The 17,527-nt window shown below is 45.2% G+C and overlaps 1 protein-coding gene across 2 annotated transcripts in view; it reads right to left on the bottom strand.

The window, feature by feature from the left end:
- ZC3HAV1 (zinc finger CCCH-type containing, antiviral 1) overlaps positions 1–17,527 on the bottom strand; it is a 74,400-nt gene that overhangs the window by 22,176 nt on the left and 34,697 nt on the right. The window contains exons 4-7 of one of the 2 annotated variants that reach the window (XM_015135016.3): positions 15,270–16,043; positions 14,352–14,453; positions 11,442–11,565; positions 8,695–8,869 (exon numbers count right to left, since the gene is read on the bottom strand). In XM_015135016.3, the coding sequence (XP_014990502.3) occupies positions 8,695–8,869; positions 11,442–11,565; positions 14,352–14,453; positions 15,270–16,043 (1,175 nt within the window). Of the gene's footprint in view, positions 1–8,694; positions 8,870–11,441; positions 11,566–14,351; positions 14,454–14,903; positions 16,044–17,527 lie in introns of both variants that reach the window. The other variant, XM_015135015.3, reaches the window with a different exon arrangement.

A 17,527-nucleotide genomic window follows, 5' to 3' on the forward strand; every position in this document is an offset into this window, starting at 1 on the left:
TTCAAATATAAATAACCGAACCCTCTCCTCTGTCCTGAACCAGAGTAAGTAAATAAAATTGGCCAAGCCTCCTGCTAGCCAGCTAACTGAAAATGCACTTGGATTTGCCACTAACAGGAGCTATAATGAAAGGGATGAGGCGGCTGGGTACTGTGGCTCACGCCTGTAATCCTAGCACTTTGGGAGGCTGAGGTGGGTGGATCACGAGGTCAAGAGATCACGACCATCCTGGCCAACATGGTGAAACCCTGTCTGTACTAAAAATTCAAAAATTAACCGGGCGTGGTGGCGGGTGCCTGTAGTCCCAGCTACTCGGGAGGCTGAGGCAGGAGAATCACTTAAACTTGGGAAGCAGAGGTTGCAGTGAGCCAAGATTGTGCCATTGCAGAGCCTGGCGACAGAACGAGACTCCATCTCAAAAAAAAAAGAAAAGAAAAAAGAGAAGAAAGAGAAGAGGAAGGAAGGAAGGAAGGAAGGAAGGAAGGAAGGAAGGAAGGAAGGAAGGAAGGAAGGAAGGAAGGAAGGAAGGAAGGAAGGAGGGAAGGAAGGAAGGAAAGCAGGAAGAAAGGGAGAGAGGGAGGGAGGGAGGGAGGGAGGGAGGAAGGAAGGAAGGAAGGAAGGAAAGAAGGAAGGGATGAGGCATACCCCGCAAATGTAAAGCTATAATCTCTAGTCTCAAAGCATATAGAAAGCATGCAAACATCAGAATGGGTGGTAAAAGGGAAATGAGTTGATTTTAGCAAGGGGGCAGGCTAGGCCACTGATCCACTGCCCTCATTCCAGCGGCCACCCTGGCCAATCAGGGGAGATTAGATGTACACCCCTAACAGCAGGGGTTCCCTGTATATAATGGTGAGGAGACACTTGTTTCCTGTGATTTAGAACAAAGGAGTTAATGACAGCAAATTTTTCCAGGCAGCCGTGGTGGGGAGGGGCTCACAGTTCCTTTTTTAAATGACATTCCAGACTCTTGGGCTTTCAGCTAGACCCACACCCCTTCCTCTTCCCTAATGGAAATGCCTGCTGGTTGTAAGCAGAGGGCAACAGAATGAAAGTGTCTAAGGAAAATGTCCTGGACAGAGAAAGGCCTGAGCTGGGTCTCTTTATCCTGGAGTGGAGCATGGTGGGACCAGAAAGCAGTGTTCAAATATTTGTACACAGGGCAAAGTGGCAATAAACTTGAATGTGTTTCAGGAGGTAGAACCAGTACTAAGGGTGGAAGGGACAACGATGCTGACTTTAGCAGAATGTTCTAACTTACAGCAGCCAACAATTAATTCATATCATGAAGATGCTTGTTGCCACAGCTGTGTGGATAGTATCTATCAGAGCGATTGTAAAAGAGATTGCTGCTGTGATTCGATGGTGCCTGGTAAACCCTATGCCTTCCTCGGGCAAAACACCTCTGGCATGATGTGGGGCGGGTGGAACAGCTTTGGCACCTTGATATCCCCTGGTTTGACCACTAACTGAATCGCTTCCCAATTTCCCATCCCTACAGCTGAAGCCCTGTATCCATCCACTGCCTGCTCAGCTCTGTAAAACCCACTCTGTTCCTCACTTAAAAGGCCAGAGACTTTCAAACTTTGACATACATGTGAGTGCCCCAGAGATCATATTAAAGTACAGATATGATTCTGGGAAGTTGGGGACGATTTAGATTCCATACTTCAGTCAGCTCCTGGGTGATGCTGAGGCTGATGCTGCTGGTCTGTGGACCTCACTTTGACTAGCAAGGCTCTAGGGTCTAGACCAGTGCTGTTCACTAGAACATTCTGTGGTGATGAAAATGTTCTCTGCGCTGTCCTAGATTATATGTAGGGGAGGCAAAATTAATTTCTTTCTTTCTTTCTTTTTCTTTCTTTTCTTTTTTTTTTTTTTTTTTTTTTTGAGACAGGGTCTCCCTCTCCCTCTGTTGCCCAGGCTGGAGTGCAGTGGCACAATCTTGGCTCACTGCAACCTCCGCCTCCTGGGTTCGATTCTCCTGCCTCAGCCTACTGAATAGCTGGGATTACAAGCGCATGTCACCACACCCCAGCTAATTTTTGTATTTTTAGTAGAGATGGGGTTTCACTGTATTGATCAGGCTGGTTTCGAACTCCTCAGGTGATCTGCCTGCCTCGGCCTCCCAAAGTGCTGGGATTACAGGTGTGAGCTACAGCACCCGGCCAGGGAAGCAAAATTTCACCTCTACCTTTTACAGTATTTTGGCTGGATCTGAGCGTTAAATTGACATAAGACCACGATAGGAATGACAGTGGAGACTCAGGATAGGGCAGGTTGGGAGGCGAGTAGATGATGAAAAATTACTTAATGGGTACAGTGTATATTATTCAGGTGAGGGACACCCTAAAAGCCCTGACTTTACTACTAGGTAATCTATGCATATAACAAAATTACATTTGTACTCCATAAATTTATATACAAAAAGACCAACAGGAGAAAAGCATACACGTTCATTTAATACAAGTTTTACATGGCATAGGAGACTTCACAAGAAAGTGAAGACCCAAAGCTGCAGTTAGAGACAAACACTTGTATTGAATTAGACAAAGAGTCATAGGTTATGAAAACGGGATGAGGCAAAGGGGCTTTGGCTAGGGAAGTTAATTTGGTGGAGAAGTGTCCAGGAGGATGAAGATTTGTCTAATAGGATTTGTTTGCACAGGTTTCCTGGCTTTGATGATAAGAATGCTACTTTCATTCTGGTATAGGGAGGATCTCTTTCTTTCTTTATTATTATTATTATTATTTTGAGACTCAATGAATCTCTGTCACCCAGGCTGGAGTGCAATGGCATGATCTCAGCTCACTGCAACTTCCACCTCCTGGGTTCAAGCGATTATCCTGCCTCAGCCTCCCGGGTAGCTGGGATTACAGGCATGCACCACCACGCCTGGCTGATTCTTGTATTTTTAGTAGAGATGGGGTTTCGCTGTGTTGGCCAGGCTGGTCTCCAAATCCTGACCTCAAGTAATCAGCCTGCCTCAGCCTCCCAAAGTGCTGGGATTACAGGTGTGGGCCACCATGCCCAGCCAGGGAAGAACATCTTTCACATAGGAATTTCATCTCCTGCTTTTAAGTAACAGAAGGTCAGAGTGATCATCTTGCACCTGCTGTTTTTCAAGTGCTTTTAACTCAAAATAGTCAATATGCCAGATTGGCTTTTTTTTTTTTTTTTGAGACAGAGTCTTGCTCTGTCGCCCAAGCTAGAGTGCAGTGGCGCAATCTCCGCTCACTGCAAGCTCCGCCTCCTGGGTTCACGCCATTCTCCTGTCTCAGCCTCCCAAGTAGCTGGGACTACAAGCGCCCGCCACCACGCCCGTCTAATTCTTTTGTATTTTTAGTAGAGACAGGGTTTCACTGTGTTAGCCAGGATGGTCTCGATCTCCTGACCTCGTGATCCGCCTGCCTCAGCCTCCCAAAGTGCTGGAATTATAGGCATAAGCCACTGCGCCTGGCCCAGAGTGGCATATTTTTAACTCCTTCAGTAGTCAAGCTATATGTGGCTATAAAACACTGAAAATGTGACTACAGTGACCATGGAACTGATTTCTTAATTTTTTATGTGTTTAATTAAAGTTTAAAATGAAATTGCCACATATGGCAAGTGGTTGTCATACTGGACAGCACAGGGCCAGTAAGTCAGTGTCTGGGCATCTGCACAGCCTAGCATGGCTCCACTCTGACCTTCTCTAGCCTTGCCCTCACACTGCACTTGTCATGTTCATGAACGCTGATAGGTGGTAAAGTCCTCCAGGGTAACATTTCCCCTTGGTTTAGTCCACATCAGAGATGAGTGTCAGGCACTGCTTGCTGTATAGGCTGGTTCATTCAACCCTCGCTATTGTAAGACTAATAGGACAGCAGGAACATGCCCATGTCATGGGTATGTTATGGTCAAGAGGTCACACAAGTAATTACCAGGTGTTTCTATTGTAAAGGTATCGTAAGGTATTCTTGTAACGATGAGTCTTTTTTGGTGGTATCTGAAAATCAGTCATATCTGTGCTGAGCTGGCCCCAGTTCTTTGGCAATCCTAAGCTACAGTTGTCCCATACTCTTAAGTGACAGATAGTGACAGCCTTGCAAGATGTCTCATTGACCTTTTAGCTACCATTAATTTAATAGCCATCATGTGTCCTAGAGTACAGTACTGTTACTCCAGGTCTGAATAAATGAATAAATCATACAGCCGCCAATTATTTATTCCCCACAAGACTTGAATCTATGTTTCAGTTGCAGTAAACGGGTCTTAGCTTATATCCTGGGTGTCAATGATTGCCTCAACCTTGGCTTTTCTAGAGCTGTGGCTTGTCCTCGCTCTGAGAGGGTCTCTCAGGCCATAGCCTCCCGCTGTTTCTCAACACCAGCTTCCACAGCTGCTAAGCTTAGCTACTTTGCTGGTAAACATCTTCGAAGACCTGAATCTGCACTCCCTACCTGGTGCACATCCAATGACTCCCAGGCTCTGCCCTCCTGTCAGCCCTGCTATCACTCTACCCTACACCATTCCTGCCCAGCTGCCCATCGATTCAATCATCACTTCTCCTAATACCACACCCTTTCCCTGCCCACCATCTATGTAGGTATGAGTCCTGGTTAAGTACATCAATTTCCGTAAAAGGATATCTATTTTACCTCCCAGAGAGCTCATAATCAAAGCATATGTACCTACTTGTTGGCAAAAATTTCTACACCTCAAGGTCCCCTTAGAGAGGTTCCAACCCAGGACTCTTAGTTGCCTGACTTATTCAAAATTCAGTTACAAGAAATAAAAGCTATGGAGCACTGGCTGAAGGCTACACAGTCCACTCTTTTCTCTAAATATTTTAGCCCGTACACTGGCTCAAGGCAGGTCACCAAAGGGCTGCAAACTTGGACCATAATGTATTGACCCATGAAAGAAACCAGGTTGCTCCTGATATGTGGGGTTCAAATCTCCCAGAAACATTATTTTAATTTTACTTGGATACCCAGCAAGGAAAACATTAAATCCAGGACCTGATTTTTCCTTTTTTTTTTTTTAATAACTAGAGCCAACTCAGTTTATGTAATGATGGGTCTTATTAGTATGATAGTAAGAGTTCATTCACATCTTCAGTGAACATCCAACAGACCCACGTCACATTTAATGAATACAATATTCACGTGTTTGCAGATTGAATGTTACATTCTAAAAACTCTACAGTTTTCATGGGAATCCAGAATATAAAAATAAATAAAATAAAAACTCTACAGCTAACACAGACTAAATGTCCCAGAAAGAACTTTGTATTAAAAAACTCAGGAATCCCAGCACTTTGGGAGGCCGAGACGGGCGGATCACGAGGTCAGGAGATCGAGACCATCCTGGCTAACACGGTGAAACCCCGTCTCTACTAAAAAATACAAAAAACTAGCCGGGCGAGGTGGCAGGCGCCTGTAGTCCCAGCTACTCGGGAGGCTGAGGCAGGAGAATGGCGTGAACCCGGGAGGCGGAGCTTGCAGTGAGCCGAGATCGCGCCACTGCACTCCAGCCTGGGCTGGGCGACAGAGCGAGACTCCGTCTCAAAAAAAAAAAAAAAAAAAAAAAAAAAAAACTCAGGAAGGGCTGGGCATGGTGGCTCACGCCCGTAATCCCAGCACTTTGGGAGGCTGAGGCAGGCAGATCACCTGAGGTCAGGAGTTTGAGACCAGCCTGGCCAACATGGTGAAACCCCGTCTCAACCAAAAATACAAAAAATTAGCCAGGCATGGTGGTGGGTGCCTGTAATACCAGCTACTTGGGAAGCTGAGGCAGGAGAATTGCTTGAACCTGGGAGGCAGAGGTTGCAGTGAGCCGAGATCACAACATTGCACTCTAGCCTGGGTAACAAGAGCAAAACTCTGTCTCAAAAAAAAAAAAAAAAAGCTCAGGAAGTTTCTTGATGTTTTATTAGGGAACATGATTGAACTTGTGTAAATTTAAATTTAAATTTAAATACTCTCTTTCCCCCGAATAGTTCTTTTTGGTTCTTGAAACTTTTTTTTTTTTTTTTTGAGTCTTACTCTGTCACCCAGGCTGGAGTGTAGTGGCACAATCTTGGGTCACTGCAACCCCTACCGCCTGGGTTCAAGCGATTTTCCTGTCTCAGCCTCCCAAGTAGCTGGGATTACAGGTGGGCACCACCACGCCCAGCTAATTTTCTGTGTGTATTTTTAATAGAGACATAGTTTCACCATGTTGGCCAGGCTGGTCTTGAACTCCTGACCTCAGGTGATCCACCCGCCTTGGCCTCCCAAAGTGCTGGGATTACTGACATGAGCCACCACGCCTGGCCTCCTGGAACCTTGATGTAACTAGAATGCAAATGTTTGCCAACCTTTCCCCTTTATATCTTACTGAAAATTCCAATTATTTGATATAAAAAATCAAGACCTATAGCTTATTTTTATTTTAACCAAGGCTAATTTGGGTTTATAATTTTATTTCCACAGGTGCCTGACAGAATCGCTTATTTGACATCATCCTTGGCTTGAGCATACAAAGAATCTGTGCAAAGTTTAATATCATAGGCGTTTTCACACACATGGGAGTTTCAGCAGAACTCTGTTCCGCAAAGATCCTACATGGGCCACCACAGGAGAGAGGAGAGCAACAAGGAGGGGCCCAGGAGACCACTCTGAGCCCCTATCCTATTCCACCAGGGCAGCCCTGCTCTACTCTCATTGGCTCCTTTAAGGTCTTTGAAAGATGGTTTGATAAAATGTATCTGCTGCTAAGACAGTTTGGAAATCAACATGCAGACGAATTCATGGTAGGGCTGTTTGTGGTTGAGGACCTCACCACAGCACACAGGGTTCCTGCCATGTGGCCCACTATAGGAGGTGTTTTTCTCAGGCCTCACTAACATAACAGAGCAGTGCCTCTCCCAAGTATTTGGTTTGCTTTGGCAGTTAGGCAGCTCAGAACCAAATGTATAACCCACTGATTGTAACTATTAGTTCAGTGCAAAAGTAATCACTGTTTTTGCTATTAAAAGTAATTACCACCAACCCAAAAGTAATTTTACACCAACCTAAATATGTAGAACCTTACGCTGCCATTTCTTTGTCCCTGCATTATCTTTTTTTTTTTTTTTGAGATGGAGTCTCACTTTGTCACCCAGCCTGGAGTACAGTGGTGCAATCTCGGCTCACTGCAACCTCTGCCTCCAGGTTCAAGCAATTCTCCTGCCTCAGCCTCCCGAGTAGCTGGGACTACAGGCGTCCGCCACCTCGCCCAGCTAGTTTTTTGTATTTTTTAGTAGAGACGGGATTTCACCATGTTAACCAGGATGGTCTCGATCTCCTGACCTCGTGATCCGCCCGTCTCGGCCTCCCAAAGTGCTGGGATTACAGGCTTGAGCCACCGTGCCCGGCCCACCCTGATTTCATTACCTGCTTAAGGTCTGCTTTCTTTCTCTCTTTAATCTATGAGTTGAAGGGAGGAAGGGACACTGAGACAGAAGGACAGAAGCTCTGCTTATCTAAACTTCCATCCCCTATTACTATGCCCCCACTATGGGTCAGCCTAGAATCTTCTAGTTCTAGTCCTTTAAGTCCATCTAAATCCAGACTCTGACTGAAGAGTAGTGACTATCTGTACCAGATGTGGTTTCACTGCATTAGTGAATTAACACATGCCCTGGTCTAATTAACCATGCCATCATCCATATGGTCCTTTAAGTTCTCACTCTCGCCCTCTTTTCCAGCTCAAAGCAGTAGCCTCTGTATATCTATGCGTTTATACATAGAAAGCTATCTCAAGGTTCCACTCTCCCCTCTGATGGTGAGGAAAGAGGGAAGTGCAGCTGACACGTCTCAAGTGATTCCTTAAAAATAATTAATATATGGCCAGGCACAGAGGCTCACGTCTGTAATCCCAACACTTTGGGAGGCCAAGGTGGGCAGATAACCTGAGGTCAGGAGTTCAAGACTAGCCTGTCCAACATGTGAAACCCCATGTCTACTAAAAATACAAAAATTAGCTGGGTGTGGTGGTGCATGCCTGTAATCCCAGCTACTCGGGAGGCTGAGGCAGGAAGATCGCTTGAACCCAGGAAGTGGAGGTTGCAGTGAGCCAAGATTATGCCATTGCACTCCAGCATGGGTGACAAGAGTGAAACTCCATCTCAAAAAAAATTAAAATTAAAATTAAAATTAATATATACTTTAATGTATGACTGCAACTGGAGTACATGCTTGCTGAAAAAATATTGAATATAGCTGTGTACAAAGTAAAAAAATACCACTTCCTCTCCCACACTCCATGGGTAACAACATAGGCGTCAAACATTTTATTAATAGTGTTCTTTTTATTTTATTTATTTATTCATTTATTTTGGAGACAGAGTCTCACTCCATCCCCCAGGCTGGAATGCAGTGGCGTAATCTCAGCTCACTACAACCTCCACCTCCCGGGTTCAGGAGATTCTCCTGCCTCAGCCTCTGGAGTAGCCAGGATTATACGCACATGCCACCACGCCCGGCTAATTTTTGTATTTTTAATAGAGATGGGGTTTCACCATGTTGGCCAGGCTGGTCTCAAACTCCTGACCTCAGATGATTCACCTGCCTTGGCCTCCCAAAGTGCTGGGATTACAGGCGTGAGCCACCGCGCCCAGCCAATAGTGTTCTTTTTAAGTTGACAAGTTTAAACAAGAGCCCTCTACAAAGAGGAACAGTGCTCACCTCTTCTCCATACTGAATCCATGTGCCAGATTCATTCTTCCAATACCAAATCCATTTGGTGGTGAAGACAGAATTGGCTGGCTTGGTGACAGAAGAAGGAGTGGAAAGGCGTCGGATAGGAATGAAATCACAACTCATTTCCCGAAAATTGATTGTATAACTTCCTACAGAACAGCTGAGAGAGAAAAGTATTAAGTTAACATAATGTTTCATAGACCCCTGTTTTCTACAATCTCGTCTTCCCTAATGAGAGCGCAGAATTAAACTTTCAGGGCTAAAATAGATCTTCAAGTTTTCTTTCCATAGCTCCAGGTCCTATACATAAAAGAAACATGGAAACGCAGAGAGGAAAAGGAAAGTGACTTGCCTGCACCACATAATTAATGGTGTCACATGGTGCATTCTTCCTTCAGAAAAATCCCAAAATAAAACTATGCCCACAAAACTCCTGATTGGCTCAATGTTAGAAAGTAAGTTAGAAACTCACGTTTGGTCCATTTTTTAAATTATTTATTATTATTTAAATCGTTATCAAAATGTGGAGACCGTTGTGGAAATTTGGCAAGGTTAAAGTTATTTTCATAATAACATTAAACATTATTTGCTTTTTTCACTTTCATTCTCTCATGAATACACGACAAAATTTTCCAGAGGCTATACAATATATGATTTCACAGCAGATTGAATAAGGAAGCAGATATGAGAATCTAGTTTCTTCTATCATGCCAGACATTATTTTGCAAAAATATAAAATTCCTCTCAATAAATTTTTTGTTTTGGAAAACAGTTATTTTATAATTATCCATATAAATATTATATATACATATATAAATACACACAGTTATATATCTGGGTATGTATATTAAATGGGCATACATGAGTATGTATATAGTATTAAATATAGTTACATGAAACATTTCATTATGTTAACATATAGCAAGCTTATTCTTATTTTTAAGTGAATCAAATATGTAATTGTTCTGTTTTAATTTTTAATATGGTAAATATTGATAGCTATATTCCACATAAACAGAAATTCTTTGGGATCCTGAATACATTTTTTTTTCTTTCGAGACAGAGAGAGTCTCGCTCTGTTGCCTGGACTGGAGTGCAGTGGCGCAATCTCGGCTCACTGCAACCTCTGCCTCCTGGGTTCAAGCTATTCTCCTGCCTCAGCCTCCCAAGTAGCTGGAATTACAGGCGCCCACCACCACGCCCAGCTAACATTTTGTATTTTTTTTTAGTAGAGATGGGGTTTCACTATGTTGGCCAGGCTGGTCTCAAACTCCTGACTTTGTGATCTGCCCGCCTTGGCCTCCCAAAGTGCTGGGATTACAGGCATAAGCCACCGCGCCCGGCCTTGGATCCTGAATACATTTTAAGTGTTGAGGAGTTCTCTGACCAAAAAGTTTGAGAACTGCTGCTCTAAAAAAAGACCTCTTAGATCAGTGGTTCTCAATCAGGAACGATTTTGACCTCCGTGGATATTTTACAACATCTGAAGACATTTTGGGTTATGACAACCAGCAGGGCTGGTGGGGGGTGGTGCTTCCTGTCATCTGTGTTTTGAGGCTAGGAATAGCGCTAAACAGCCCTGAGAGCAAACAACTATCTGGCCCAAAATGTCAGTAGTGCTCAGGTAGAGAAACCCTGCTCTTCACTTGCCTGGGGGCGGAAATAGAGACATAGCAACAAGAAAATAGCTGATGTCGCCCTCTAGTGGTAAAATGCAGCAACACAGAATTCCCACCCCCAAATCACTAAATTCTCATATGATGAAAAGTAATGTAACTTTTCCCCCTAAAGAATTTCCTTGTTAAACTGGGATGTTTCTTATATCCTTGCACACCATAGATAAATATGGTCATATGGGTATCACCCATTTCAGCTCTTCCAGAAGGAGAAATGTTTTTACTTATTTTTGAGACAGGGTCTCACTCTGTCTTCCAGGCTGGAGTGTGGTGGCACAATCACGGCTCACTGCAGCCTCTACTTCTTGGGCCCCAGTGATCCTCTCACATCAGCCTCCCGAGTAGCTAGGACCATAGGTGCATGCCACCATGCCTGGCTAGTTTTTGTATTGTTGGTAGAGACAGGGTTTCATCATGTTGCCCAGACTAATCTCAAACTCCTGAGCTCAAGTGATCCTCCTGCCTCAGCCTCCCAAAGTGCTAGGATTATAAGCATGAACAACGATGCTCAGCCAGAAGCAGAAATGTAAGGTACCCTCTTAGACAACTCCAGGCTAGAGAAAATAGCAAACATAAGGAAGGTATTAAATGCTAAAGTCCACAACAAAATTCCACACTAAAACTATATGAAATTATTCAAATCATGTTTTTAAACTATGAAGTTAAGCCAAAGGCTCTTTCATCCTAAATCATTTAGTACTTTTAATAGTTCCATGATGAATTGATCAGGATACAAACCAGCCTCTGCATTGTGTTTTTCTGCAGGACACAGACAACTATCAACTAAACAAATAATCATGTCACCGTTTGATTCATTTGAGTTAGCAGACATTCCCAGGATCTCTAGTATTAGCCAGGCTCAGTGTGACCTCAAATCCACCCAACAGTGTTTTCCCTTCATTAACTTGGCAGGCACTTGCCATTTTTATCTCAAGAAGTATCTGGAATGGGATTCCGATGGAAGAGTGTTTTTTTCTTTTTCCCCTAAGAATAGCACTAATGCTTCCCTTTGATAATGTTGGACTCTTGAAAGCCAGAGTACAGTCACCAACTTACACGTGGATTCTGGGGTCAGAGTAGGCTTCCTCGATCATCTCCATGGGCTTGAAGTCCGTCCAGGTTTCACCAATAAACATCTGCCACCGGTAAGGCAGATGGAAGTGGACTTTGCTGCAGCTACCTACAAAGACAAAGAGGGGGTCTGAGGGACTGTTGAGCGGGGATTCTAAACAATTCAGTCAAGTTCACTGCCAGCTTTCCCCATCCATTCCTGCCTGCCCCCTGCCAGACAGGTCCCATCTATACCTGCTGACATTGCCGTGTGTCCATTTTCCAGGTTCCTTCATTACCTTGGAGATGCATCAGAAAACAAAAGTTCAGGCCAGGTGTGGCGGCTCACGCCTGTAATCCCACCACTTTGGGAGGCCGAGACAGGCAGATCAATTGAGGCCAGGAGTTCAAGACCAGCCTAGCCAACATGATGAAATCCTGTCTCTACTAAAAATACAAAAATTAGCCAAGCATGCTAGTGAGTGCCTGTAATCCCAGCTACTTGGGAGACTGAGGCAGGAGAATCACTTGAACCTGGGAGGTGGAGGTTGCAGTGAGCCGAGATCACTCCACTGCACCGCAGCCTGGGTGACAGAGTGAAATTCTGTCTCAAAAAAAAAAAAAAAAAAAAAAAAAACACAAAACAAAACAAAAATTCTCCACTACCCCCAAAGTCACTCTATCCAGATAGAAATATGAGGTGGCCGGGCGCAGTGGCTCAAGCCTGTAATCCCAGCACTTTGGGAGGCCGAGACAGGCGGATCACGAGGTCAGGCGATCGAGACCATCCTGGCTAACACGGTGAAACCCCGTCTCTACTAAAAAATACAAAAAACTAGCCGGGCGTGGTGGCGGGTGCCTATAGTCCCAGCTACTCGGGAGGCTGAGGAAGAAGAATGGCATGAACCCGGGAGGCAGAGCTTGCGGTGAGCTGAAATCTGGCTACTGCACTCCAGCCTGGGTGTCAGAGCGAGACTCTGTCTCAAAAAAAAAAAAAAAAAAAAGAAATATGAGGTAATCAGAAATTTAGTTACCCTTTCTGCACCCCCCCAAGTGTATTAAGCCAAAATGCTCTCCAGCAGAGGCAACAGCCTGTATTTCCTTGAAGCCCTGGCCTACAGTTCATCTCTTCCAGAAAGATTCTCCTAACGAATCTCACTCCATCTCCATCTGACTTGTATTTTCTGCATTCCTTTAGCCAGTACCCAATACTCAGTTGGGGGTTAATTTTGTATACGTTTTTACTTACTGCACACAGTTTTCTCATTTGCGGATTTTTTGTTTGTTTGTTTTTGTTTTTGTTTTGAGGCAGAGTCTCACTCACTCTGTCGCCCAGGCTGGAGTGCAGTGGCGCGATCTTGGCTCACTGCAACCTCCACCTCCCGGGTTCAAGAGATTCCCCTGCCTCAGCCTCCCGAGTAGCTGGGATTACAGGCCTGTGCTGCCACGCCCGGCTAACTTTTGTATTTTTAGTAGAGATGGGTGTTCACCATGATGGCCAGACTGGTCTTGAACTCCTGGCCTCAAGTGATCTATCTGCCTCAGCCTCCCAAAGTTCTGGGATTACAGGCGTAAGCCACCGTGCCTAGCATTTTATGGATATTTTCATGCCCTACCTTAATTACAAAGTCACTAAAGAGAAGGCTGCACTATGGTTTAGCTTACATCCCCTTTGCATATTTGGCACAGGGCTAGGCATAAAAAAGATACCCATTGCAGAAATGCCGGCTAAAGAATGAATAGATGTTATAAGCTACAATACAGGAAGATAGAAAATAGTTCTGTTTTTCAAAATTTGCATTATATTATGTTTAAATTGTTTTGAAATACTCAAAATAAAGATGTGTGACAGCTCTAAAACAAACTAACAAAAAAGACAAGTTTAGACACTGCAGGGACACCCATAGAGTGGCCCCACTTGAGACTTGGCTGATTGAAAAGTACATAACCACTCATTATAGTCCACAACTCACACTTGTTAGAATGGCTGCTATCAAAGACAAACAGTTACTGGGCGCAGTGGTTCATGCCTGTAATCTCAGCACTTTAGAAGGCCGAGGCGGGTGGATCACTTGAGGTCAGGAGTTCAAGACCAGTCTGGCCAATGTGCCAAAACCCCGTCTCTACCAAAAATACAAAAGTTAGCCGGACGTGGTGGCACACGCCTGTAATCCCGGCTACTTGGGAGGCTGAGGCATGAGAATCACTTGAACCCAGGGGGCAGAGGTTGCAGTGAGCTGAGATTGCACCGCTGCACTCCATCCTGGGTGACAGAACGAGACTTCGTCTCAAAACAAACAAACAAACAAAAAAGGCAAACAAATACACACAAAAAGAACAAGTGTTGGTGAGGATGTGGAGAAATGTGAACCCTTGTGCATTGCTGGTGGGAAAGAAAAATGGTACAGCCACTATGAAAAATAGTTCCGCGGCCGGGCACGGTGGCTCAAGCCTGTAATCCCAGCACTTTGGGAGGCCGAGACGGGTGGATCACGAGGTCAGGAGATCGAGACCAGCCTAGCTAACACGGTGAAACCTCGTCTCTACCAAAAAAATACAAAAAACTAGCTGGTCGAGGTGGCGGGCGCCTGTCGTCCCAGCTACTCGGGAGGCTGAGGCAGGAGAATGGCGTGAACCCGGGAGGCGGAGCTTGCAGTGAGCTGAGATCCGGCCACTGCACTCCAGCCTGGGCGACAGAGCGAGACTCTGTCTCAAAAAAAAAAAAAAAAAAAAGTTCCGCAAAAAAAAAAAAATTAAAAGAAGTACTGTATGATCCCCCAACTCCACTTCTGTGTATATATCTAAAAGAATTGAAAGCCAGGTTTTGAGAAGACATTTGCACACCCATGTTCATAGCAGCGTTATTTACAATGGCCAAAAGGTAGAAGCTTACAGAAAAGTCCTTAGGTTACTCACCATTAAACGGACAACCCTTATACAGATGGTCAAGACAAATTTCCTTTGAGCCATGATCATCCACCCTAGAAGATGTGGTACTTGTGACATCAGATAAAGAATCTATGAAACAAAAAAGGATGCATGTATGCTGATCGTAATGTTTAAACCAAAAATCAAGGCACTTGGTCTCACAATGGGAAAGAATATCTGAAATGCAGGCCATGTTCAAGAAAATTCCTATGATTTATGTGTTTCTCATGAGTGTCTAGACAGCCCCTCCATAAAACAAAAATGTGGACCTCAGAGTCCTGTGAAAGTTGTGTTTATTTCTTAAATCATAGTTGAAATATTCCTATTGTCAATAAATGTGGCAGCTTATTCCCTGTGGTTCTACTGGTTGGTCGTTCCCTGTCTTCACTAGTCAACCTCCTCACCAGACCACCCCTTAACCAAAACCCTCTAACTCTTTACCCTTTAAGAACTGGGGAACATGCAAGGAAAACCCAGCAGCCATAGCCACTCTGCTGCAGACTCAAGACACAGGGGCCCGTTTGTCCTTCAGTGACTTACACTGAGCAGAGCCTGTTGTCTTCCTTGTGAGCTCACTGGCAGGGGAAACAGGAACCTGGGTGCAGTTCTGCCCCTGGGCCCTCCATACTGCAGCTCTGTTGCTTGAGGAAAGCGCAGCAGGTGACTGAGGCAGAGTGCTGACTTGTGCAGAGGCAGTGGATTCCCCAGGTGTGGTGGGGACCAGGCTCCTCAGACTCTGACTTCCAGAACGTAACTTATCTTTCTCCACCATGACTGCCATTGTGAAGCCAAAACCAGTGGCACCAGTTTTTTCTACGTCAGTAGTTTTATCTGCCACTTGACTAGAGCCATTTGGTGTATCGTGAACAAATGCACTAGCCCCAAGTTTCTTCCCTTTGTATTTACCATTAACAAGTGCCACTCTTGGGCCAGCATCATCTGTGATTCTGCCAGTGGCCTGAACATCTCGGGAAGCAGGTCCAGCATCCTGAGTCCTAGGTGTTGATATTTCTCTCTGACTGCTGCTTGTGCTTTTGTAATTTAAGGATCTGGTAGAAGTTGTATCTGTGGCCACTCCATCAGCATTATTATTAAAAAGAGGGCCAGGCTGGACGTCCTGAGTTCCACTTTTGCCATTGATGTTCCTGTAGTCTGAGGAAAGCAAGCCTGCGCCCTTTCTGGTGGTCACAGCTTCAGGTGTTTGCAGAGAGCCAAGAGAAGAGAGGGCGGCAGGCAGCGTGGGAGGAAACACGGTCTTTCTCCTGGCGCCTTGGTCGTTCGTCCAGGATGTGGGGCTCTTCCACTTGGGGGCTGGTGTTGAATTGGAAGCAAGGTAAGTGTTGCCTGGATTTCCATGCAAGAGGTCCTCTTGACTGCCGTTCTCTAAAAACCTCCGGCTTGCTCCGGCCTGACTTGTTCCTCCGAGATCGGTAGCCTTGGACGAGCCTGAGGAAGGCCGAGCGCGATCCTGACTCCCCAGATACGTGAACTTGTGGGTGAGATCATCCACAGGCGTGTCCTCCAGGGAAGCCCTGTGGCTGCTCGGATCTGGACTAGGCGTGCAGGACCTCTCAGCAGACGCTGAAGCAGACGCAAGAAATTCTTGGCTGCCCTGAAAGAACCGATCTCGGCTTTTGCTTCTAGCCCTATACGCCATGTTTCTACGATGTGAAGAAGGAGCTAGGGGAGAAAAAGCCAAAATGAAACAAAGTAATGAACACTGGAGTTAATGTAACTGAGTTCCTACCACCCTTCCTCCTCTTTGCTTTTCCAGCCTTGCTATCCAAGTGCTATCAAATTACTTGGCCTAATCTGATGTGTAAAAATCTTGAAGATGGGTGGTTTGACGTGTAAAAATCTTGAAGGTGAGTGGTTTGACAATGACGGGAAATTTTTTTTTTTTTTTAAGAGATGGAGTGTTGCTCTGTTGCCCAGGCTGGAATGCAGTGGCCCGACCACAGCTCACTGCAACCTCGAACACCTGGGCTCCAGCGATCCTCCCGCCTCAGCCTCCTTAGTAGCTGGGACTACAGGTGCTCACTGACTGTGTCAGTTGATGAAAGAATCCTGACATTCTGCCTGCACGGCAGAGCACGTCATTCCATGGCCTAGGATGATAGTGAGACCCAGGCTCTCTTCTGGGACTCAAAGTAGCCCCCAAACCCCAAAACTTTTAGGTGGGGCTGTCCACTATCTCCTGGTCCTGAGTCAACATTCACCACTGTGGTCAATGGAGAGAGACAGATTAGGGCAAATCAGAGAAGATTTTCCAGAAAGCATTCAATTTTGCCCGTATTGTGATATGGGTGTACCTGGCTATTGACAGATTCACAATGCTTCAAACAAACCAACAGAAAATGAAACCACAGTCTAAAGGCCTGACTTTGTTTAAGCCGGAAATTTTCCTAGTTTTCTTCATCCCACTCCATAAGGCCAAAGTGTATCAGAAGTCAACATCGACAAAGCAGTGTGGCCTGGAGGGAACTGGCCTCCCTCTAGAAACTTGACAGGTCACACCCTCCTGGAAGCAGGGAGGAAGGAAGGAGTAGGGTGTGTTTGTGAGCACGTGTGGAGTGTGTGTGTGGCGTGCGTGCGTGTGATGTTTATGTGGGGTGTGTGTGTGTGTGTGCTGGGGGTACATGTGGAAGACGCGCATGTCTGTGTTTGAGGCACATGTGCACGTGTGGTGTGTGAATGTGAGGTGAGCACGTGTGCTCGTGTGTGTGTGAGTTGTGTTTTTTGTGTGGAGAAGGGGTAGAAGAGACGTTTTTTCTCTTCCAAACCCCAGGGGGCAGCAGTAATGTAGTAAAAGCAAACACCCTCCTCCTGTCAAGAAAAGGCTTCACTCGGGAGATTAACTAGAAGTGAAAACATATACAGATCTTTCTCATTCACAGTAAGTTTACATTGAGAAGCTACCACCAAAACCCATCCCTCCAGACGTTCCCCTGTTCCGAGGCCACTGTAGTGTGGGAGAAAAAACATTAGATATGGGATCAGAACATGCACTCTGCTACTTTCTAGTGGTGTGAGGTCTTGAAAATGTTACCTTTTATTTCTTCATTATATTATCCTTCATTCGTCTAAAAATGAGCTGAGACTGCTTGCAATAGAAGTTTCTTAATATTTCTGAGTCTCAGTTTCTTTTCCCCCTTAAGTAAGGC

The sequence above is a fragment of the Macaca mulatta genome, chromosome 3 (assembly GCF_049350105.2).
Source record: "Macaca mulatta isolate MMU2019108-1 chromosome 3, T2T-MMU8v2.0, whole genome shotgun sequence".
NCBI classification, from domain to species: Eukaryota; Metazoa; Chordata; class Mammalia; order Primates; family Cercopithecidae; genus Macaca; species Macaca mulatta.